The 25,471-nt window shown below is 37.8% G+C and overlaps 1 protein-coding gene across 1 annotated transcript; it reads left to right on the top strand.

Annotated features, from left to right (window-relative positions):
- Window positions 1-5,766: 5,766 nt before the first annotated feature.
- On the top strand, window positions 5,767-15,494 carry LOC307136747 (synaptosomal-associated protein 23-like; the record flags this gene model as incomplete). The annotated part of the gene is made up of 6 exons (XM_079833994.1): window positions 5,767-5,823; window positions 6,358-6,406; window positions 11,021-11,132; window positions 11,816-11,968; window positions 12,092-12,218; window positions 13,549-15,494. The coding sequence occupies 6 exons, from the start codon at window positions 5,767-5,769 to the stop codon at window positions 13,609-13,611; spliced, it is 561 nt and encodes a 186-aa protein (XP_079690120.1). The 3' UTR covers window positions 13,612-15,494.
- Between the last annotated feature and the right edge of the window lie 9,977 nt (window positions 15,495-25,471).

The raw sequence follows: 25,471 nt of genomic DNA on the forward strand, positions 1-25,471 counted from the left end.
TTTACCAAAGCATTTGATTTGTAGGCATGTATTCCTCCAGTTGCGAGCCTGTGCGCTTTACCTGATGTTGGTCAGGCCCGGCAGCTGCGCACGGACTGGGACTGAAAATAATTCAGACTGACAAAATAATAAAAATGACATTCTTCTTCTTTTAAATAATAATAAAATAAATAATAATAATAGCGACATTCTTCTTCTAAATAACAATAAGCTTAATTAATAATACAAATCATAATAATAATAATAATAATAAGAAGAAGAATCTTACAAATTGTCATGCAATTATATTAATGTGAATGAATGGTAGCCTACTCCACATCACATCATCATCACTATTGTACACCCCAATACATGTGATGTGATACGAAATTAAATGCATATTACCGGTATTTCAAAATACGTGCTGTAAAATAATGAATTGTGATAGGTAATTTCTCATCCAAACAGCTATTTAAACTGGATTTCCACCGTACACCTTTTTGTGGGCGCCTTTAATCCCACTCTTTAAACTCCCAAATAAAACAATTTAGTTTTTTTTCCACTTCCCTGGTGATGGTCTCGATCTCCACGTCAGAGAAGTTTCGCTTCATTGCCGTCTTCCGTGTGTCCATGGCGTAAAATAAGGGCGTGGGGGAGGCAGAGACTTGAATATATAGGAGCGTGTTATTCTAATGACGATCGTATTCAGCCGTGGCATTTATCAAGGGCAGGTATTGCGTACGCCTGGATTTCAGAGGTGCGCACAGCTTCATAAATCAGGCGGTGAGAGGAGTGCAAGCATAATCTTACGCCAACATATACGCCCGTTTCTACGCAAGATTGATAAATGAGGGCCATTGTGCGCGAGAGTCGGTTAAGTGTCAAACATAGTCAATTATTCACTACAGAAAGTGAAAGTAAAATCTGACAAGCTTTCGGTGCATATTCTCACAGAGACAAGAGATATCTCTTTATTTATATAAATCTGCTTTAGCATATGCTGATAACGTATAGCCTATAACTGTCTGAATTTATATTCTTAATATTTCTCTTGTGGCCCATATTGCAACATTAACAAATTAGAAGAGAAGTATAGGCCCATTTCGTGTTAAACAAGTTGTTTTTTAAATAAAGCTGCTCTAACTTTCTGATAATAATACTGATATTATTGTAGTGTTCTGACATATTATAGATTCTGATAATCATTTCAATTATTGGCCTATAATTCCTTGTTTAATTGGGCAAAATGTATTTAAATAATGAGGAGTAAGCTAATCTATCTATTCTTTTATTATGCAGCGTGTCGGTTATGCATTGATGCATTATGAAATTATCACAGGGGCAAATTAAATGTAATATCAAATTAATAATAAAAGTAGGCCTACCCTAATAATAATTTATATACATAAATTGTAAATGCTAAATCCTCTTAATATCGATAGCTGATGCATTTGATAGGCTATCTCCCTATTATAGTTTTTTTCGCGCAAATTTCGTTCGTACAGTGAGCAGATAAGTCGCGCTCGGCGATCGGACCGCACAGTGTGAGCACATAAACCGTGTGCTTTGGCTTTACAAAAAAGGCATTTGGGGGGTAAAATATGTGTTATTTTGGCAGGGCTGGCAGCTAAAAATCGCATTCCTGGGTCTGTATATCACATAATTGGGGTTGCCTCAACCCGCGGACTTGGCAACACAGTGCAGTTGAGTTCTGTTGACATTTGACAACTAACGTTATGCGTCGCTCCGTTGCTCTGATTGGTTGTAGGTCTATCCAATTGAGGTCTTTCCTGGTTCGGTTGAAACACGCCCCATAATCACAGCCCAACGGAGCAGTATCAGACTCATATTCTGACTAGAATTGAGTATGACGACGTCAGGCTAGGGCATAGCGTCTGCTGTCTGACGTCTGTCACGCACCTGTTGATGATGCTGCTAACGTTAGGCTACTGCTGGCAGTGGTTTGAATCGGGAGAGCAGTTGAGGTTGAGGGCAAAGCAGTGGAGGTTGAGGTCGTTGATGCTGCCGTAGCGCAGAACATTGATATGGGATACTCGCGTACATGTTTGGCAGCAAGCCAGCCGGGTAGCCAGTTTGTTTCAACGCGCGAGAACGAACACCACCTCACATGATATCGCGCAGGTCCTACTCTCAACATAAATAAATCCACGCAAATTTTAGAAAAAAAAGGCCTGCACTTAACACAAATTGAAAATGTGTATAAAAAAAATTGGCCTCGAAAATGTAATACCTCGTCAGATGCCGTTTATTACTTTTGAATACTTTTTAATGCCCTTAATTTTGGCTAATTTAATTTACTACCTTTTACTACCTTTTACAACCCCGCAGACACCCTGACGCCTTAACGTTTGACAACCGAATAACTGTAGCCTGTAGCATTATTTTTGCTTGAACTAAATACAACTCTTTTTTTTTTTGTGAGTGCAGACCCTTTTTCCATTTTCAACTGCTTTTGTACAGTCAATCACAAAGTTCATTGTGTTTTTCCATGTAAGGTCAAAAAACTACCACCCCCCCCATTCCACCTCACTTATTTAAAATAGCACATAACCAGTGTTAATTTTGACAGCATATTTTGATTTAGTTTTAGTCATAGTCTTTTGACTAAAATGCCATTTAGTTTTAGTCATATTTTAGTCAACTGAATTGTTTTTAGTTTTAGTCTAGTTTTAGTTGACTAAATATCATAAGATTTTAGTCGACTAAATCTACAGTAGATTTAGTCTCCAAAAATCTAATGAGTTTAGTTAAATTGTAATACATTAAGAATTTAGGCACTACATAAACGACTGACACTTGAACTGACATTTTGACATCAGTTTTGTTTTTGACATTAAAAATACACGAAAGAGAGCTCAATTCACTTTTTTATTTGTTTTTAAAAACATCTATATAGTTTTTATAACTTTGTATTTCTGTTTTAGTTAGTATATCATGTTAAGTTAAAGCTTCAAATAAGTTTGTTTATTTATTTTTTTAATTTCAGTTGACATTTATTTAATTTCAAGTAACAAAGATTTCTTTTAATGGTTTTAGTTAATTATTATAACCCTGATAATTTGTTGAATATGTGTCAAATACTGGTCTTTCCTCCTGACTATGAATTAAATGGGAATGAAATTAAATACAGTTTATTGTGTAACCAAAAACGAATATATAATGTGTGACTTTTAATTATAAACCAGCTGGAAATACACCGGGACTCTTATTTTGAAATCTCGCCTTACTATTGAGAATGAGGAGATACGTCATGGTCGTGGGCGGAGTCTGAGCCCTACACCATTCCGGGATCCGACGCTATCGGTTGCCAGGGGTAACATTGTAAGAGCGAAACAGAGATCAGAGCAGGAAAGACGGCTCGAGGAATTATCATCGCGGCGTTTAAGCGGAGAAATTACGAGAAAACTTGAAATGGAGAAGAAGAGGTCTCGTACAGGGAGAAACTTACTACCAGCGCCAAGCTGAGGTATTTAGAGAAGCTGATATCAAAAACGTTGACCCATACGAGCTGCCACGGCAGAACTCTTTACCACCTTGCACTGAAATGTTTCTATAAATATATTTCCTGTGCATTCTGAATAATAAATATATCTCCCCACTATCCTGCAGCAGTCCAGTGCTCGTCATCCTTAGCAGTGTTTTTCTCTTACTGATCATATTTTGTACCTGTTGAGTTTATATTTTTAAATTAATTTGACTAAAAATTTAAATGATCGTTTGTGTGCGCTGGTGCTTTTATTCCAGCCTTCTTGAGTAGAATGAATGCTCGGTACGTGCTTTAAATGGATGTAATGTTAACCATGTTAAATATTGAATTAATCTTAAACAGTGATGCACAGTAGAGGAAAATGACAGTCAACTAGGCCTACCTTGAATATTAATTAAGCGTTTTGGGCATAAACATGTTTATAGCATACAGTAAAATGACCGACAATGAAAAATGACAGAATAGTGATCAACATGTTTAATACAAATAAATAAAGGTTCGTATTGATCAAGTGTCTCACACTTCAGCATCGCGCTATAGTTAAGACCATGACTGACACCCTGTGGTGAAATAATGGCGTACGTTTACCAGCCGCTGCATTCTCAGATCGGCTTGGGTGGATTAAAACTTAATGTTCAGTTGAGTTTGGAAAACTATGTACATAGTAATCATCAGAATATCTCTTCTCCAGTCTCTGTCCGAATTCATTACCTGGCGGGCAGACCCCCAAAATGGCGGAAGGGGGGCGGGGCGCTGTGTCGTGACGACATCTCCTCATTCTCAATTGCAGTTGCAGGAGCTCATTAAAGTTCAGATGAGGAGATAAAATAAGCATTGTTACAACCGTCTAAAACACATTACTATATAAACATTGTTAAGTAAACATTGTCATTATTCATCAGCATTAGTTCATAAACAATTGCCTGGCATAAATGTGTGTTATTCATTGATTGTGAGCCGCTCTGGAGCGATGCGTGAGTACAACAGCGCCATGTTCTCCAGCGGTTAGATCAGCAGCACTTTCAAACAAAATAAGCGCATCTGTTACACACGACATCAGTTCTGACTGGATCTCTTCCCTAATCGTCCCTCCCTAACATTTTCGTCTGGTTATACAACTTCTGATTAAATATTAGAGGTGTAACTGTTAGGCTATGTTAGGTGGGATGTGGTTGTTAAGTATCTTTTAAAAATGTAAACTGAACAGGTATGAACTATGATGATCAGTTGGTTAATGAGTAGACGAGCCAGTGCTGCTGCAGGTTAGTGGGGAAACAGATTTATTTATCATTCAGAACGCACAGTTGGTTCACAGTTTCAACAGGTTCAAGATAATTCATGTTAATGCACGATTCAATGTTTATTAAAATCACTTACTGGAAACTCCCGCGTATATTCCACTTTCTAAATGCCATCATTAACTACATGCCGCTGTCCCCATTTCTGTGTTGACAAATCCGCGGTTTTCCCACGGAATTTGCTCAATTTTACACGGTCCCCCTCCCCCTCCCCTCCGTTACACCCACCACAACTCTTTTTTTGTGATGCAAAGATGAAACTTCAACATGAACAACTTAACCACAACACATCACTCAACTCTGGAGCATCTTGAGAGTAAGTAGATTCACACATACTCTTGTACAAGTTGTACATTGACTAGAAGCACAAAATATACTGAAATTTGTAGATAACTCACTTTTACTTACACTTTGTTGAAATTCTGCTGAGCTTGAAAGCATATTTAGTATGACTTATCCCTTATGCTGTGTTGAAAATCCTTTACCTTATTGATATGAGTTTATGCGCCTGTTTTTTAAGGTGAATAAGCGTGAGTGATTTTTTTCATTCCTGAGGTGCATAAACTCAGATCAATGAGTCATATGATTAATCATTTCCAAAAAGAAATAAAAAAAAAACCCTGTGAAAATGGAAAGAAAATAAGTTAATATAAAATATTGAATCCAATATTTGGCAATAATATAGCATAACAACAGATTTATAAAAATTTTTTTTGAAGGTCTCAATCATTTTTGACTGGGAGCATCCACAAGTGCAACAAGGTGAGGGGAAATACCCCCAAAAATAGAACAATTTAAAATGATTTGCTTCATTTATAATTGTCATACATATGGTCCCGTGAGATTTAAGGTAGTTGTATTTCCATGGAAAGCTACATATGTGGCTATCTTTGTTTATATGCAAATATATCCACTTATTATATTCAACTTATACTTTTCCCAGAAGTTTAGTGCCAGCAGAATCCCAATCAATCCAGCAGGATGGCAGACATGTCAGAGGATGAGATCACAATTAAAGCCGACCGTTTAACAGAGGAGGTAGGTTTGTGATACCATGAAAGATCATAATCTTCTTTTACATCCTCTTGTTCTTCTATTAGATGCCGTTTCTGTTCCTGTAAAATTCCCAGCTCATATGAAAGCAGCATTTTATTTCTCTAAACTAGAGATAAAACTCCTTCTTTGCCTCATCTCTATCCTTCTTTTGTTTTCACTTGTTTAGTGCTCGTCATTTTCAGGTCAAATGTGGTTTAGTGTGAGCGAAACTAGTTTTGGACAACGACAGTTTATCAGAAGTATTGATAAAATTAGTTTAGCATAATAAATGTAATACAGTAATGATTGACTACTTTTATTTGTATTTGTTTGTCAGTCAGCGGCTAGCTATAAAAGAATGCTACAAATGACACAGGAGGTAAGTTGTCTTATTTCAACCAGTTAAACCAATGACACATGGATGCTCCTTAAAAGCATACCTCAAATAACATATACTGCTATTTGAAATGTAAAAATGCAACAATTGCAATTTGCTCATTGCTTTACTTTGACCTTGAAGCATCTGTGTATTTGCAGACTATAAACGTCGGGGGCAAAACAATGACTATGCTGGATGATCAGGGAGGTGAGTCTGTTATCTCAGTACACCTGATTCCTGATGTCTACTTCAATATCCCACAATTTTGAGGCCTTTTCACACATTAAATAATTTCTGTATATTCTTACAGACTGATATATTCTTATATTCGTTTAGACTGTGTACACTTTTTAGTAATTAGCCATGGAATGTCTCTTAAAGGGTAAGTTTACCCCAAAATTAGAATTCTGTCATTAATTACTCACCCTCATGTCATTCCGAACCCGTAAGACATTCTTCGTAACACAAATTAGGATATTTTTGATGAAATCCGAGAGGTTTATGAACCACACATAGGCAGCAACGACTTTTCAACTTTCAAGGCCTCGAAATGTAGTAAAGACGTTGTTAAAATAGTCCATGTAACTACAGTGGTTTAAACTTCATGTTATGAAGCGGCGAGAATACTTTTTGTACGCAAAAACAAAACAAAAATAACAACTTTATTCAACTATTTCTTCTAGTCTGTGTCAGTTTCCTATGCTGTTGACATAGTGAACACAGTACAGTGCTTCCAGGTTCTACATCAGAACGTCAGTCTTTATTTTTATTTAGTTTTTTTGCGCACAAAAAGTATTGTCGTTGCTTCATAACATTAAGGTTGAACCACTGGAGTCACATGGATGTCTCATGGATGTCTTTACTACCTTTCTGGGCCTTGAAAGTTGCAATGACATTGCTGCCTATGGCTGCTTCAGAAACCTCTCTTAATCTTAATTTGTGTTCCGAAGATGAACGAAGGACTTACGGGTTTGGAATGACATGAGGATGAGTAATTAATGACAGAATTTTCATTTTTGGGAAGCCATTTAAAAGTAGGGTAGGCAATTGCCCTTTAAAGGTAAAGTAGGCAATTTTTGGAGAGGCTAGCAATAGCAAGCTAGCTTTAAAAGCAAAAGATTCCACCCACCCTTCAGAACGTTTTCCAAAACCACGCCTCCTTCAAAACACATGAATATATACAGCAGGGAGCAAAACTAATGCTGCGTTCACACCAAACGCGAATAGAGCGTCTGGCGTGAGTGATTTCAATGTTAAGTCAATGGAAAGGCGCGTAGACGCGGGTCTGGAGGTCCCACGGCGCGGAAGGCACGTTTCGCGCGGTGCGAAGGACGCGAATCCGCCTCATTCGCGTGTCCAGTTCGTGCGAATGACGCGAATTGGACACAAATTGAACTGCCGTTAAACTACCTCATGTCTCAAAGCACATAACATTACAATAATAATGGACATAAACAACTTTCAGCACTGACCTGTATCACATGACTGCTGCAGATTCATTTCGCCATTGATAATGTTGACAGAAATGATTGGACGAACATTTTATGGTCCTATACCTTCCACAGACTATATATATATATATATATATATATATATATATATATATATATATATATATATATATATATATATATATATATATATATATATACTTACATGTAGACCACTTAAAGCTGCAGTCCGCAAGTTTTGCCTCTTTGTCGCCATCTGTTTGAAACCTGCAATTGCAGTTATTTGTGGACTTATCGTCTTTACGTGGGTTGTGCATCGTCACGGCTCCTCAGCGCAGATGAATTTAATGTTTCGAGGAGTTTGTGTGGCTGTCAGTCACTGCACCGGTGTGGACACTGTACTTGGGAATCGCAGATTCTACGTCTTGAAAGTATAAACAAAATAAGAATTTTCATGGGAAAATGTCATCTGAACAAGTAACATATCTGCCACTTTTGTTCAGAACAACTAAGAAAAAAGGCATTACAATAAATGGCACTAACAACTAGGGATGTCACTGTACCAAAATTCCAGTAGTCAGTACCAATACCATCAAAATTTTACGGTACTCGGTACCAATTTCGGTACCACAGCAACATTTTTTATTTATTTATTAAGTTTATTATTTATGATGATAATCATTAGTAAATAATGCATAAACATTTAAAGGCTGTATGCTGTTTAAAAGTAAACAATGTTTATAAAAAAAAGATCAAGTGAAAAATAATCTACCATCTAGGCATAATTATTATTATTAGTAGAGACATATTGTTATTACTTAGAGACGAAGCTAAATCTACTGTAGGTTACAACAGTAGCCTAATATATTCTGTCAATTTCTTCATGTTAAACAGAACTTTTATTTTGACGGGTTGCAGTGAAGACCTTTGAGTGTCTGTGTTCATGATATGACAGTTTTCTCAAATGAAATGGTAAATTCTCATGAAGTGACTGTTTTTTGCGTTCGTGTACTCATATAGTGACACACGGAGAAATGCTGGTATCGTCACATTTTCATAATTTCAGTACCGACTTGGCACCGAAGTGCCGGTACTTGTGACATCCCTACTACCAACGGTGATTAAATCTAACGATTGTTTAGCTCATATCACATCAAATCGTTCAAATGATTATTGTTATACTTTGTTCTCAAATTGTTAATGTTAAGCAGCATTGCTTGCCAATGTGTATTTAGTGTGTATTAGCATTACCTGTAGATTTTAATTTCTGTACAGTCTAATCTTTTGCTTTTGACTACGGGTGAATCTCCAGTTGTCACTGATGATTGTCATTTGGACGTTTCTGGATTAAAATTCCTCCATCAAAATGATACGTTTAATTATTCTAGCTGCTGTGAGAAAAGGTTATAAATGATCCGCCACCTGCAGCATCCTCACATGTGATACTACTACTACCCGGGACTCCTTCTTTGTGTATACAGACTAGGGTTGTGCCGATGGACGAAACTAAAAACTTAGCAGGGATTGCTCTGTAAATTAAATTGAGAATGTAACTAATGCATATATGCTATTTAGATACTGTAGTCTATGCCAGATATATATAGCCTACATTTGGAAATCATTTGAGGCTGAAACATCCATAAGCATGCGTGTTTATTTTAGCACTTCCGTCAGTGAAACAACACAGCCTATAAAACATTTAAACGATTTTTAGTAAAGAATGGTTACCTCAAGAATATAAGAAAATTAAATATTAGTTAGAAAAATATTTGATTCATACTATTTCCCCGCAAAGATGTACCGCGTCATGTACCGCTCTGCGCTTTGAGAGGAATGGGACACAAGCTGGATAGACACCTTCTCGAATATCTTCATCTTCATGTTTTCTCCTGATGTTGCAAGGCAACACTTGTTGTAAAAGGTCTGAAGAGCGGATTTTATCTTCCACAAGGTCAAGACATTTAGGCAATGTTTGATTATTCACTGCCAGAGAAAACGAAACTAAAATCACCGGCGTGTGTGTGAAATGCCCTATTCAAATAAACCAAACTTGACGCACCTTACCAAGTTTAATAACAAGAACAAACTGTGTTAAATACAATTTGAAGTAAAAAAGTATTCGTCCCACAGTGTTTTGTTATACTTTCCCGCAGTAAAGGATGTGAATAGTTAAAATAGACTTAATTATAAGCAAACGAAAGGAAGAAACGTTTATAATCCCCTCCAAAAATGGGTGCGACGTGAGTGAAGACTTGGGAAAAGAAACGAGATGTCCATGTCTATTGGGATAAAATGGACTAGGCCTATTGTTAAAATTCACGAAAAATCGATTGACCAGATCCAGATCGCAAAACAGAATGAAAAAGTGCTCTCTGACCATTATTTCCTTTGTAGGCTAAACAAAGCTTTGTGCTTCACTCCTGTGGTAATATTCACGTGAAACAGCATTCACATACAAAACACTGGGTTAGTAAAATAACAAAATTAATTTTTAAAAGTAGAAAATAGTATTTATGTAAAGAGATGTATGAAAATAAAGAGCTCAACTCTTAAGTGGAAGGAAGCTATTTTTCCCCCTCATGTGCAACCTAGCGGATGAGTCATTATTTGGGTTAGTAAAAATAACGAAATGATAGTTTTAAGTAGAAAATAGTATTTATGTAAAGAGATATAGTATATTATCTACCTATTTACCTAATCCCCCCCCCCCAAACGACGATATCATCGACCATCACGATGTTTTACTGTAAACATCGTCAACTGCCAATGTAGGGGACATTGCCCAACCCTAATACAGACGTGACTTAATGACGCAAAGATGAATGGCGGCATGCTCAAATTTCCTGCGGAAAGCTACCAGTACCACACTAATTATGACATATTATTACAAGTTTACCGTTGTGAATCAGGCTAAGGTAAAGAGATAGTTTTGAACACTGGCTGGTTATGTACTTTCTCAAAAATTGATTTTGGATCATTTTTAACCCAAAAAAGTTACGGACTGCAGCTTTAACTTAGTGATTGCTATCAGAATGTGAAGAGACTTTCAATCAAAATAACAAAAAAAAATTCTGGAACAAATCACCTACCCTGCCTTTAAGGTGTGACCACATTCGCCAGTGCTTAGCGAATTTTTGCATTCAAAATCCAGTCATCGTGATTTTTGTATGAAGGCAAAAAAAAAATCCCCCACATATATTGGGCACTGGGGTCAGGTTGATCACCCTAATTTTCTGCGCTGACTAGCAGAAAGCTGCTTGGTTGGAAAGTGACCTCTGTGTGAGCCGTGCATTCATGCATCACTATACTATTGACAATGGACAACAGGCCGGTGAGTACCGCACCTTTATTCTCTTTCTCTCTATCTCAGAAAAACTAAGGAATGCGAAACGGGAAGTGGGCCAGATTGAGCAGGACATGAAACGGGCTCAAAAAAACCTCAACGAACTGTCCAGATGCTGCGGCCTGTGGCCATGGAATAGGTTGGTTAGAGCATATACCTTATTATATGACAATGAATTTTAAATTTGAATTAGTTAGACTACATTTCTTGTCGGAATACAACACAATTAAGAAGTAAGACTGTGGAATAATAAAATGGAATAATATCGAAACTCTCAACCAGGGGGCGGGGCCTACTAGAGGTCAATAAAAAAAACTGCATGTGTCTTGTGGAAGCACATTGTAGCCGGAGCTACTTCTCTCTGTTTATGTATCTGAGTCACGCAGGTACTGCGCTACTGTAAAATACAAAATATAAACACTTATTCAAAATCTTGGCTACATCATTCCCCATGCTTATTAGTCAGAAATAGAGGACTTATCCTATAAAGAACAACAAATGTTTTGTTTTGGATGCTAGTCCCCAAAGTGAGATTCTGGTCTATTGATATCCCCACCTGGTTTCTTAACTAGCTTAACCAGCAAGACTTGCTTGGTCAACCGGGAAAGACCATGCTGATCGAATGCTATCACATTTTGTTGGTGAATAGCCTAGCTATAGTGCTCCACTACTTAGATCAGCACCAAAGCAACACTATGCTGGTCTAATCTGACTTTTTCAGCAGGAATAATAATAAACTAAATTGGCACTTTTAGTTTGTGGTTTTCACCTCAGTGCTTGTATTTGATCTATCTCTTTGGATCTGAATGGCTTGTTTTTTAGAGTGAAGTCCATCAAGAGTGACAGGAGATATAAGCAGGGTAAGGAACCAAAGAAAAGTAAGCTGAATGTGGTGTCCAGCCAACAGCCTGCCATCCGCAATGGGCAGGCTGTTTCTTCTGTGTCAGCAGCCCCATCCGGCCCTTACATCAATAGGTGAGATATAGAGATTTGCGTCATGCATTGCCATATGGCACAAGCTGTTAGACATATACATATGTTTATCTAATAGATGTATAAATGTCTTAGCTGGGACATTCATGGTTTTCTTTTTGTAAGAACAACAAATGATAATGAGAATCTGAAGATGGTGGGCCGCAACATTGGGATTCTAAAGAGCATGGCGGTGGAAATGGGCAACAAGATCAGCGATCAGAACCAAACTATTGAGGACATCACTAATGGGGTAAAGTTACTCTTATTAAATCCGGAGGTGATTCATTGAGGTAAAGTGCATTTGTGGCACTAGAGATTTAGATGTAGCTGGCAATATACACTGTAGTGACAACTTCTATTTTCCATACTTAAGTTTATTTTAATTAAAGGGATAGTTCACCCAAAAATGAAAATTAGCCCATGATTTACTCACCCTCGAGTCATCCTAGGTGTATATGACATTCTTCTTTCAGACGAACACAATCAGAGTTATATAACAAAAGTCCAGGCTAATCCAAGCATTATAATTGCAATAATCGTTGCTCTGTTTTTGAAGTCCATAAAAATTGCATCTGTCCATCGAATAAAGCGCTCTACGTGGCTCCGGGGTGTTAATAAAAGCCTTCTGAAGCGAATCAATGCGTTTGTGTAAAAAAAATCCATATTTAAAACTTTATCAAGTAAAGTTCCAGCCGATCGCCTTCCATGTAAAAGTGTTGAATGTTGAAAGTGAAACTCAAGATGCGTACGTGACATCATGACGAGCGTACCTGGTCGCGTTAGTCTTTCGATCGGCAGAGGACCTTTCAACACTTTTTCCATAAATTGAACACGGAAGGCGGTCGGCTGAAACTGTACTTTAAAATTAAGTTTTAAATATGGAGAGTTTTCTTACACAAACGCATCGATTCATTTCAGAAGGCCTTTATTAACACCCTGGAGCCGTGTGGAGCACGTTATTTGACGGACAGATGCATTTTTATGGACTTCAAAAACAGAGCAACTATTACTGCTATTATAATGCTTGGATTCGCCTGGACTTTTGTAATATAACTCTAATTTTATTAGTCTGAAAGAAGAATGTCATATACACCTAGGATGACTTGAGGGTGAGTAAATCATGGGCTAATTTTCATTTTTGGGTGAACTATCCTTTTAAGTTAACAAATATAATTATAAAATTGTAAGATTTAGAACTCAGAAAGCTCTGAGAGGAAAAATATTGAACTTAACTGAAATGATCTGTTTTTTACTTGGTAATGATAGATAGATAGATAGATAGATAGATAGATAGATAGATAGATAGATAGATAGATAGATAGATAGATAGATAGATAGATAGATAGATAGATAGATAGATAGATAGATAGATAGATAGATAGATAGATAGATAGATAGATAGATAGATAGATAGATAGATAGATAGATAGATAGATAGATAGATAGATAGATAGATAGATAGATAGATAGATAGATAGATAGATAGATAGATAGATAGATAGATAGATTGATTGATTGATTGATTTTAGACAGATATGTGAACTGACTCCTGTATTGCTGTTGTTGTTGTTTTTTGCCAGGTTACAGATGCGACACACAATGTTGTTGCTGCAGAAAAACAACTATCCAAACAACTCCTGTGATCTCATGTGAGTGACGGATTGTCCCACCATCGCTCCAGTAAACACATCATCAGAGAAGAGAAGAGATGATGCTGCAAGAGGGAGGTGTCACATCTGTTCTGTGTCTGGCACTCTGTGGGACTTTTATGTTGATGTTTATCTGTGTATTGTCAACAGGGGCCCGTTCTTCGTACCTCGCTTAATATATCTGAGATGATTTGACAGATCCCAGATCTTTTAATCGTGATAACTGATGTCTGGCTAATTTGATTCTTCAAACGAATTTGCGGATTGGATTAAAATATCTCGATTAAATGATCTAAGATCACTGCGCGTTCTTGTTTTCCCTGAAGAGGGCAGATGCATCGATACTCGAAACCATGATCAGCAATGCAGCGATTGGCTGGCGTCAAGAGAGCAACGTAATGACATCATATAATTAAAAAAGCCACCTGGCAAAAAACTTGGCAAATTACACAAAAAAACTCACGAATATCTGGACCTTTATAAGGAAACAGCTAAACGACCAAACCAACATAAAAGTTATAATAGATCAATGATAAATGTTTTTTTTTACATGATTACCAATTATTTATATTTTCGATTTTATACAGTATTTGTACACCCTTTACATTTTTATTTCAATGTTGTAATTCAATTTTTAATTCAATTTGAAGCAGATTTGTAACGTGACAGTATTAAAGTTTCTTAAGGGTCAAGATCAAATTCTCTGCATCTCCTGCGCTGCATCAAGCCATCCCATAATATCCGTCACTTAAATTAATGTACGGCTCAGATTAACTGTACAACATGTGTGCAAACTTCCAATAAAATTATAAAGTAATTATTCCATCACAAATAAATCGCTTAATCAAGTGTCTATAGTATTATACACAACATTATAATATTAGGCTATATACATTCTCATATACATATACAATTTAAAATTTGTATATTATTATTATTTAAAATGATTATTATTGCCCCTGGTTCAGTAATGAATTCTTGTAATAAAGTAGCAGTGGCTGGGACAGATTTTAAGTATCACCTCAAGATGCAATCCTGTTTACATGAAATAAGCCTGCTCATGAGCAGGTTTAAGCTAACGGACCTGTTGCTATGACAGCAAGTCCAGGATGAGCGTCGAAGAACCAAACAATCCAAGATCATGCCAAATCGTCAACAATCAAATCCAGCTAACTGAGTTAGCGAGGTACGAAGAACGGGCCCCAGGTGTATGTTGTTCCCTGTTACCTGTTCTCTGTTCCCTGTGTGTGTTTTTTCTCAGTGTTTTTTGTTCCAGATTTTTTATCTTTATTGGTTTTCATCATTAAATTCTCCCTAGTGATGGGCAGACAGAGGCTTTGGGTAGCACTGAAATAGTTGAAGCAAATGTGCCATTTTGTTTCAAACTTTGAATCAATCCGGTACTCGTCTCTATGGCGACACCTAGTGGTCACTTGCATGTGTTGATCTGAAATAACCTTGACAATGATCCACGTAAAAATAAAAAATAAAGTTTTTAACATCTGTCTGACAACTACATGATCTTGGTTTTGTAACCTGTAGCCTCCTCATTGTGAATAACTATATGTTTTTTTGTTTTTTTTTGGTCATGAAAAATTAACATTAATAACATAAATAAAGCCACAATGTTTCACACTTGTTACATAACATTTTTAATCAAAAATATTATTTTCTCTGCTGTTGAAGGACTTAGCCTTTCATAATCCCTTTATGTTGTACTTTGTGTCTAAATGACCAGCAGAGGTTGCTGTTAGACTATTTTGAAATCCAACCACACAAAGTGCTTCCTAAAATGGAGGACTCAAAAAGCATATTGTTTACTTATGTAGGAGAATTTTCCCTCAACTGATTATATAATATGAAAGCAAAACAGAACCATTAAAAAAAAAAAAAAAACTATCCAAGTCTTTCTAGCTACCATTTTTCTATCATCATTCAAAAAGGTGACTGCAGTGAAGGAAGGCTGTCTCTCTGCCTCTACAGGTTGATTTGCCAATTTGTTTATTCGAGAATATTTAATTTTTTACAATGATAGAGGCCATTTTAACAATCTTGTTAAATGGGCCCTATAAACTCATATGTCAACTTTGCTTGCAGACTTTTTGTGTACTTAAAAATGAATTGATGAAATGTGTACTTGTAATGTCTAGTGTGTTGTTCTGTTTCATGTTCACTGTCCATGCTTCCTGTTTGTCATGTGATCATGTCATGTGATTCCCTTGCCCTCATGTGATCTTGTCATGTGTTCTGTTGTCATGTTCTGTCATTGGTTTATTGTTTGATCATTGTTCACAGGTGTGTCTTGTTTAGTCATTAGTCTTTGTGTATTTAAACCCTGGCTGAAACCGAAATCGCCCCCTATACCCACAAATAGGGCACTATTTGAAGGGACAGCCATTTGTAGTGGTGTCTGAAACCATAGTGGACGTTATTGAGTGCACTCATTCAATCCCACTTTGCACCGCAATAACGAGTGTACAGCCGATGTACACACAATGGCTGTCTGAATTCACTAACTTGTTTTCATTCACTCCTTCAAGTGAACTATATTAGTGGACTAACGTATGGAATAGTGAATGAGGGTTTAGGGGGCCATTTCGGATTCAGCCCCTCATGTTTGCTATGTGTTCTTGTCGAGTATTGTTTCCTGTAAACCACTGTTGGTGAGTTCTCTGTTCTAAGTCAAGTCTGTGCCTAGTCAAGTCTGTTCCAGTTCAAGTCAAGTCATCGTTTCCGTTTGCTCACTTTGGATTCTATAAAACTGCACTTGGGTTGCCATCAGTGGATCATACGTTACAGTACTTAAAGTATATTTTAGTGTTTTCCCTGCAATTTATTACACTCTCATCCATGAATTCTAACACCTTTTTTTTGCTTGTGTTTTTCTCATCACATGGTCTTTGTTTTTTTCTACTTATTTATGTTCTGTAGTTGTGTTATTCGGCCTACCACATGATTTTCTGTGGCTAAGTGCAGCAGAGCTTGTTTCTGTCTTGACAAGTAGGCCTATATCAAGCCGTTCAACACATGCCCAAGCTGTTTTGGAATTTTTTTTTTCAGGCATCTAATACACTGACCACTTTTCAGAAGTAAATCTAGACGGCATTCTTGCATGGAGTGAAATTCAGACCAACAAAAATTCGATATTTTGCATATAATATAAAAAGATGTTAAGACTGAAGAAGTTCTTAGACAAAATATTGCCACAAGTCTATTTTTGCTGTTAAAAAATAGTACAAAAAAGAAGACAAAACCGGATCAACCAATGTGCAACTCAGTAGTGAGTTCAGTATAGAGCTCCTCCTTTAGGGGGAACCTCTAGGGCAGGGGTGTCCAACCCTGCTCCTGGAGAGCTACTGTCCTGCAGATTTCAGTTCCAACCCTGCTCCAACACACCTGTCTGTAATTATCTAGCACCCTGGACACCATAATTAGCTGGTTCAGGTGTGTTTGATTGAGGTTGGAGCTAAAATCTTCAGGGTGGTAGCTCTCCAGGACCAGGGTTGGACACCCCTGCTCTAGTCTAGGGTATGCGAAAAAGGCATTATATGTAGGGGGTGTGTGTGTGTGTATATATGGAGTAAATATATAGCTTATATATGGAGTATACCACATAAATAAGTGTTAAAGTTAAATAAAAGAAATCATGTTGGATTTTGCGACAGGTTGTATTCGGTTTACAGTACTCGATCATTCATATGGTCGTAAAGCGACCATGTTGAGAAGTTCTTTGAGGAAAACATTCCAGGATTTTTCTCCGCATAATAGACTTCAATGGCAACCAAAATGTTGAAGGTCCAAACCAATGCAGTTTCAAAGGGCTTCAGAGGCTCTGTACTAGCCTGACAAGCCAGACCCACATCAAGATGTTGGGTCTGGAAACTCACCATTAGCAGGGCTCAATCTGAGGGGCGGGATAAACGGTTGTCTTTCAAATTCCCTTTGCACGCAATTGGATAGCGCCACCAGAGCAAAGAAGAAGGTGAAGCGGAGCTAACGTTAGTTGATAGATTAAACTATTAAACTTAGTATCCGGTCGGCAAAACTCCGAACACATCTTCTTGTCTTAAGAATGACTTCAGTGCCGTTCTTTGTTCTTTTCTCAAAGAAAAGCTTAACTCCAAGTCTTCCAGAGTCACAGCAAAAGCCGATTCGAAAGACTGCTCTTCGCCAGCTTTTTTGTTTACAAGTAGCACGTAGAACCTCCACAACTCTGCCGTGACGTGCCGTCATTATGTTAAGCCTGCCCACCGACTCTATACACGATGTGATTGGCCTGACCAGAGTTTGTTTTTTTCAGCTCGCAGGTCTACCGAGAGTTGCTAGACTACACTCGCGGCAAATTAGATTTGCTGCCACTAGGGTGCGTCTAGATTTCTAGGCTAGCTCTGCACGATTCCAGACAAGGAATAGGGTCTTATCTAGCAAAACGATCAGTCATTTTCCAAAAAAAAAAAGTAAAATGTATATACTTTAAATTGCTCATCTTGCGCTGCTCTGCGGCTCGCCACGGATTGCAGAATCACATCGGAGAGTTCACGCTACACATAGGCGGAAGTACCGCCCCAAGAGAACGTTGTGGACAAATACAAGCGCCCTTTACCAAAAAACACTCCATCTTCAGCTTCAAAATTGTCCAACATCGTTGTTTTACCTTTTTTTTTTTTTTGCGAATGTACGTTTGTATGTCTTCGCATGTGCGCTTTGTAAACACGGGGGCAGTACTTCTGCTCTGTGACAAGTGTGACTATTTCACTAGATAAGACCCTATTCCATGTCTAGGATTGTGCAGAGCCTCTAAAGCCCTTTGAAACTGCATTGTTTTGGACCTTCAACATTTTGGTTGCCAATGTCTAGATGGGGAGAAAAATCCTGGAATCCTTAATTTCTTTTCGACTGAAGAAAGAAAGACATGAACATCTTGGATTATATTGGGGTGAGTAAAATATCAGAATTTTCATTTTGAAGTAAACTAATCCTATAAAGGCTCTTTCCTTTTAAGTGGTTTTCAAGCAGCTGGACAGGGCCCACTAGGGGACCTCAGCAGACTTTCAAGGGGCCCTCAAGATGACTTATGATTTAAGACAAAACAAGCTTTAAATGAACTAAAATCCACGTCTCCTTAGCTGATATATTTCTTATTTTAATTTACGCATTCAACAACTGTTACTTTTAATGTAAAACCAAAACCTTGATATATGAATGAATTTAAAGTGTAATTTCTAGACTTGGAAAAGCAATTTGTTTTGCTATTTGTGAGAAAATCACAACCACACTAGAAAAGTAGAGTAATTTTAATTAAAAAGTGTAAATCTTGAAGAACATTCAGATATTGAAACTTCTGAAATGTAATTATTTTACTTTTCTGTAATTATTGTAGGTATTCAACTATTTTAATCTATTGCTTTTTGCTTTGTTTTTGAAAATGAGCAGCAGAAGAACCAGAAATATCTTTGGAGGTCATCTTAGACAATGGACCTGGAGTCAAACAGGTTGAGAACCACCGTTTTAAGATATAGTGCATGCTATTATTTTTTAAAAGCTCGTCAACAACAGAGTGGTTCTCACCACAAGTGCTCAGTGTAATTTACGTTAATGATCTTTAAGTGCTACATCTTCTAATATATTTTTATCTAGTGCCAAATGTGCTTCATTCAAGCCTTTTTCACTCCATGCACGTTGCTTCTCTCGCTCTCGCTTAAGACTTAGGCCCCGTCCACACAAAGCCAGAACTTTCCCTATCCGATCTTTTTTTCCCCCTCGTTTCAAGAAATATCTGCGTACACACGAGAGCATGAAAACGGCTCAAAACGATGTAGTATACATGCCAGGCCAGTATGTGGCACTGTAATTCTGCCACAGAAATACACTAAAAACGGAGAAGAAGAGTTGTGGCTAGAAGGGGTACGGCAACAGTCGGAGGTGAGGTAAAATCTCACAATAAAATAACAATAAATACATTTCCTACTTACCAGATGTGTTTTATTAACGCATACACCTACTCCAACCCTAAACATACCCTTACAATAATGCAAATACAGTAATTAAACAACGCAGTATTGATGTGCGCATGCCCAGTGCCCGTAGTTGTATGCCTTCTAGTCTTCCCCGCGCAGGACGTGGTGTGATGACATCACCGTTTCACAAAATATACGGATTGGCTGTATACACGAAACCGCAAGGGTGTCGTTTTCAGATTTATCCACTTTAGGACCCGGTTTCAAAAAATAGCGGTTTCAGTCTCCCAAAACGCCGGATCCATGTGGACGAAACGCCAATACAATAAAAAAATTTATACGTATACAGTGATACGCGTCTCCGTGTGGACGGGCCCTTAAAGCGCCACATTAAGAGCTGCAGATGAGTTATTTTAACAACAGCAGCAGAAACACGGCGAGCGGCAAAATAGATACTTTTGCTAAAACGAGAATGCAGCAAATACTTTTTAAAAAAAAATTTCATACAGATGATTCAGACCGTTTAACTAAATCAGGTTTGTGACAAGTTAACGCATGGCGCCTTGGCTCTAGATATTTAGTTTTTTCCCATACATTTAGCTTTATTAATCAGCATAAAATTATTCTGAGATAATAAAAAAACGAAAAAACCTTTGTAATTACTAATTAACTTTGTTCTGTCCTCATGATTAGAGTTTTGATTATTAGATTATGTACATTGTTCATTTTTAGTACTTTGTGTAAATATAAAATTGTCCATACTTTTCATTTCTATATACAGTGAGGAAAATAAGTATTTGAACACCCTGCTATTTTGCAAGTTCTCCCACTTAGAAATCATGGAGGGGTCTGAAATTGTCATCGTAGGTGCATGTCCACTGTGAGAGACATAATCTATTAAAAAAAATCCAGAAATCACAATGTATGATTTTTTAACTATTTATTTGTATGATACAGCTGCAAATAAGTATTTGAACACCTGAGAAAATCATGTTAATGTTAATATTTGGTACAGTAGCCTTTGTTTGCAATTACAGAGGTCAAACGTTTCCTGTAGTTTTTCACCAGGTTTGCACACACTGCAGGAGGGATTTTGGCCCACTCCTCCACAAAGATCTTCTCTAGATCAGTCAGGTTTCTGGCCTGTTGCTGAGAAACACGGAGTTTGAGCTCCCTCCAAAGATTCTCTATTGGGTTTAGGTTTGGAGACTGGCTAGGCCACGCCAGAACCTTGATATGCTTCTTACAGAGCCACTCCTTGGTTATCCTGGCTGTGTGCTTTGGGTCATTGTCATGTTGGAAGACCCAGCCTCGACCCATCTTCAATGCTCTAACTGAGGGAAGGAGGTTGTTCCCCAAAATCTCGCAATACATGGCCCCGGTCATCCTCTCCTTAATACAGTGCAGTCGCCCTGTCCCATGTGCAGAAAAACACCCCCAAAGCATGATGCTACCACCCCCATGCTTCACAGTAGGGATGTGTTCTTGGGATGGTACTCATCATCATTCTTCTTCCTCCAAACACGTTTAGTGGAATTATGTGACCATTATGGTCTCATCTGACCACATGACTTTCTCCCATGACTCCTCTGGATCATCCAAATGGTCATTGGCAAACTTAAGACGGGCCTGGACATGTGCTGGTTTAAGTAGGTGAACCTTCCGTGCCATGCATGATTTCAAACCATGACGTCTTAGTGTATTACCAACAGTAACCTTGGAAACGGTGGTCCCAGCTCTTTTCAGGTCATTGACCAGCTCCTCCCGTGTAGTTCTGGGCTGATTTCTCACCTTTCTTAGGATCATTGAGACCCCACGAGGTGAGATCTTGCATGGAGCCCCAGTCCGAGGGAGATTCACAGTCATGTTTAGCTTCTTCCATTTTCTAATGATTGCTCCAACAGTGGACCTTTTTTCACCAAGCTGTTTGGCAATTTCCCCGTAGCCCTTTCCAGCCTTGTGGAGGTGTACAATTTTGTCTCTAGTGTCTTTGGACAGCTCTTTGGTCTTGGCCATGTTAGTAGTTGGATTCTTACTGATTGTATGGGGTGGACAGGTGTAACATTACAGGTGACATTAATTAATTAAAATAAACTATGAGATGTGCTGCACTGGTGGTCAAGACTGGCTCTGACTGGTGTTTAGTGTCCACCAGCAGCAGTAGCGAGCATTCCTTCAGCGCAGCTGCAAGAGTAATGGCCTTTTTACACCTGTTAACTTCATTCGTTTTCTCTGATCAAATATCTATATTGTGAAGAGATCAGGAGTAAATGTCTTCCGAAATTCTTTCGAGGCGGATTTAAATCGATCACTCAAACAAATCAATTCAGAAGGTGGTTGGGACGCATTTCAGACAAGACTGGACAAGTGTGAATGCATCTGGTTGTTTAAACCACATATAAACATTTTATTCCTGGCAAATTGTTAAAAAATAAACATGTTAGAGCGTGTTTTAGGCTATATATGACAGTCGGCGCTACTGCAACACGCATCACCGCAAATGAGTAGCCTATCACTAAAGCATTAAGCCAACATGCAAACGGCCGCCAGTGAAACTGAAAGTAGCCCAAGTCTCAGATGCTCAAAAACACAATCATCTTCATTAAAACTAATGAGACTAAATGCTCTTACCAGTGCTTAGATCGCTCTTTTGTGGCCTTTGATCTTGAAATGAGCTGATGATAAATAAAATACTGCTTGAATCTTTTGCTTTCGTTGACGTGAACTGCCACTGCTGGCCGCTTGGTCGTTACTTTAAAAAACAAAAACTTTAATTTAACTAAAAGATTGCTCCAAAAAAAATTTCTTAATTAACTTAATAAAGAAACTAAACTAAATATAACTACTTTGACATTAAAAACAAAGCTGAACTATTTTTATGGCTGCAACAATGTGTAATAGAAAAAAACAGGCTCCAGTCGGACTCAGGACACTGGAGTATTTACATGTCATGTTATCATGTAGTCCTATTCATTTTAAATATTGTGGTTATCGCCAATACCGGTATATTGTCACACCCTAAATTAACACTATGTCGATATTTCGTGCTTTAAATATCACGATTATCGCCAATACCGGTATGTTTTTTAAATGGTTAAAAAAAAAACTAGACATCGTTGTCTCTCAGGGCCCAATATTCTCATTTTGAGTGTTTAGGATTTTTTCCTTTAAAAATGTACTATGGCTGCCACGATGAAATGTATAACTGTTCCAAAAAAATATTGTCCGGGCCTCCACTTGGATGGAAATATAGAGGCCAGACCTCTTGGAACTTTAATTAAATACCCCTGGTTTATATTATGCTGATTTTGCTACTTATTTTACACTTACTATACACTAGGGATGCCACAATTCTCAATATAATATTGAACCGTTCGGTACGGCATTCACGGTTCAATACACGCTTGTGAATTGCGGTTTTCTCGGTTTTGCATTTAATTAATTATTTTTCTACAAATTCTATAATTTGCCTCCATCCCAATACTGAACAACGCGACATACATTCACATCACACGTTAGTGTGTAGAGTTATACTCACGGAACACTATAGTTATTCACAATCAAGAAAGTTCATTATTTGTATGCGTTTTAAAGCCTTGCCGGCTCATTCGCGTGCGCGGTTTTAACATGCGCTTTTCCGAGCTCGCGCACTAAAAGCCTGTCAAACACGTGATTACTGAACTAAGTAGTCATCTTACTGCGCTAATATTGTCAAATGCACACAAGGTTAACAAACACAGTCGGTTATGTCTAAAGTGAAAGTAAAATCGCGTGCAAGTCTTAAATTGACAGCAGTGCAGTAGTGAACACGCTGTCCTTAAAGGGACAGTTCACCTGTAAAATTGTCATTATTTACTCACTCTAATATTGTTCCAAACCTGTATTCATTTCTCGATGACAGAATTTTCATTTTTTAATTAACTATCCCTTTAATGTTAATACAACAACTAAAGACAAAGAGAAAATCACTCGCTGCTCTTGACTAAAAAACGAATACAGTAGCTTTAATAAGAATCAATGTATATTTTATAGTGAAGTCTATGTAGTGTTTTATTTTTACATTTATTCATTCAATTTCATACTTAAATGCTGCTGTACAGCTCTGAGCTGCCAGTGTAAATCTTTATATATATTTATTTCATATTATACAATACACTTGGAATGTGTACAAGGGTTTTTTTTAAGGTAAAGTTTTAAGTTTAAGTAAGGTTTTTCAATTCTTTTAAGTAAAATAAAAAAAGAGAATTGCAATAAAAATAGTCTTTTTTCTCCTTAACCCCTTGCAGTTCCTGTCGCCTAAGAATAGAATAGCAAAAAACGAATGTGACAAGCCATCAGAACCGAACCGAACCGAAAACCGTGGTTAAAAACCTAGGTATGTATTGAACAGTGGTCTAACTGTATTGTTGCATCCCTACTATACACTCTAAAAAAAAGGTTCTATATGACACCAAAAATGGTTCTTCGTCGTAATCATAGAGGAACCACTTTTGGTGCTATATAGCACCATATCTTAACATGTTCTGTATAAGGTAGCGGTGCTATATAGCACCTTAGTCAAAGAACTGGTGAAGAACCTCTGAAGAACCACTGAAGCACCAAAATTGGTGCTATATAGCACTTTAAAATGTTCCCCTATGATTACGAGCCAAGAACCATTTTTGGTGCCATATAGAACCTTTTTTTTTAGAGTGTATGACTGGAGATATACTGCAACTATGTGTATATTTGGTATATTTTCATATGCAAAATACTGTTCCCAAGTCTTGAGTTTGTAAATTAAAATTGTTAGGTTTAATAAAAAATATACATTTAAAGTTGACTGCTTTCACAACAGGAGTCACGGAGGTTGGTATCTACTCATACAATGACCCTGTCCCATATGGCACCATAAGTTGTTGTCCAAACTTTCATGATGTAATGCTGTTTTGACTGCACATTGCGGGAGCATAGCTGCCCCACCCTTCGGAAACTTAAAATGGCAATTGGAGGACCCTGGTTTTGTGTAGGGATGCGCATGCGCACATGTCGGCCACTGTAAAGAAAAGAAGGAGTAGCCGATAGATCTCCACCACTAATGCACAGACTGACAGGCAGACTGTCTGGAACACGCAAACACAAAGCCAGTGCTGTTGGACTGTTACCGCTCAGCCAGTTAAATTCAAGGACAAACTAACTGTTGTATACACTAAAAATGCCAGCTATTGGGTTGTTTTAACCCAGCATTTGGGTTGTTTTAACCCAGCGGTTGGGTTAAATGTTTCCTTAAAACAACCCAATTGCTGGGTTAGTCCATTTTCAACCCAACTTGGGTTATTTTTAACCTAGCATTTTTTTAGAGTGTAAAATACTATTTAGGACCTAATGCTAATAATTTCCAGTGTTTGCATGTATTCATAGTGTATTGGGCAGATTAATGTTCCTGGACTGCTGAATTGAGAAATTCCTGTGGCTGTGTGAAGCTGTGTAAGTGTTCTTCCTCTGGATGCAAAGCTAGAGTGATTTGGGAAGTTCCATGCAGTGTTTCTGCTGAAGTCGCAGCAGCTGTGAGAGCCGAGTGGAAACAGTGACTGAGTCTCCTGGATGCCAGGAGTGAGTCACCCCCCCCCCCCCCCCCCCCCACCCCTTCCAAGATTCCACAGTAGTCATCACTTGAGCTGAACCCAGAACAGCGTCGCCATTTTAACTTCCACCCCTTTTTCTTGTTTGCACAACTCATTATGGGTCTTGCATAACTATCAAGTTATCAAGTGACAATCACTCAGTTACCACAATTATAGAGATATTTCACAATAGAGAGATAGAGAAGATCTACAAAGCAGGCACTTGGGGCATTTGGGTCAAGGAGACGATCTTCTTCTTCTTCTTTGAGCTCACTCACTTGTGGAAGTCACACC

The sequence above is a fragment of the Gobio gobio genome (assembly GCF_949357685.1).
Source record: "Gobio gobio genome assembly, chromosome: 13".
Lineage (NCBI taxonomy): Eukaryota > Metazoa > Chordata > Actinopteri > Cypriniformes > Gobionidae > Gobio > Gobio gobio.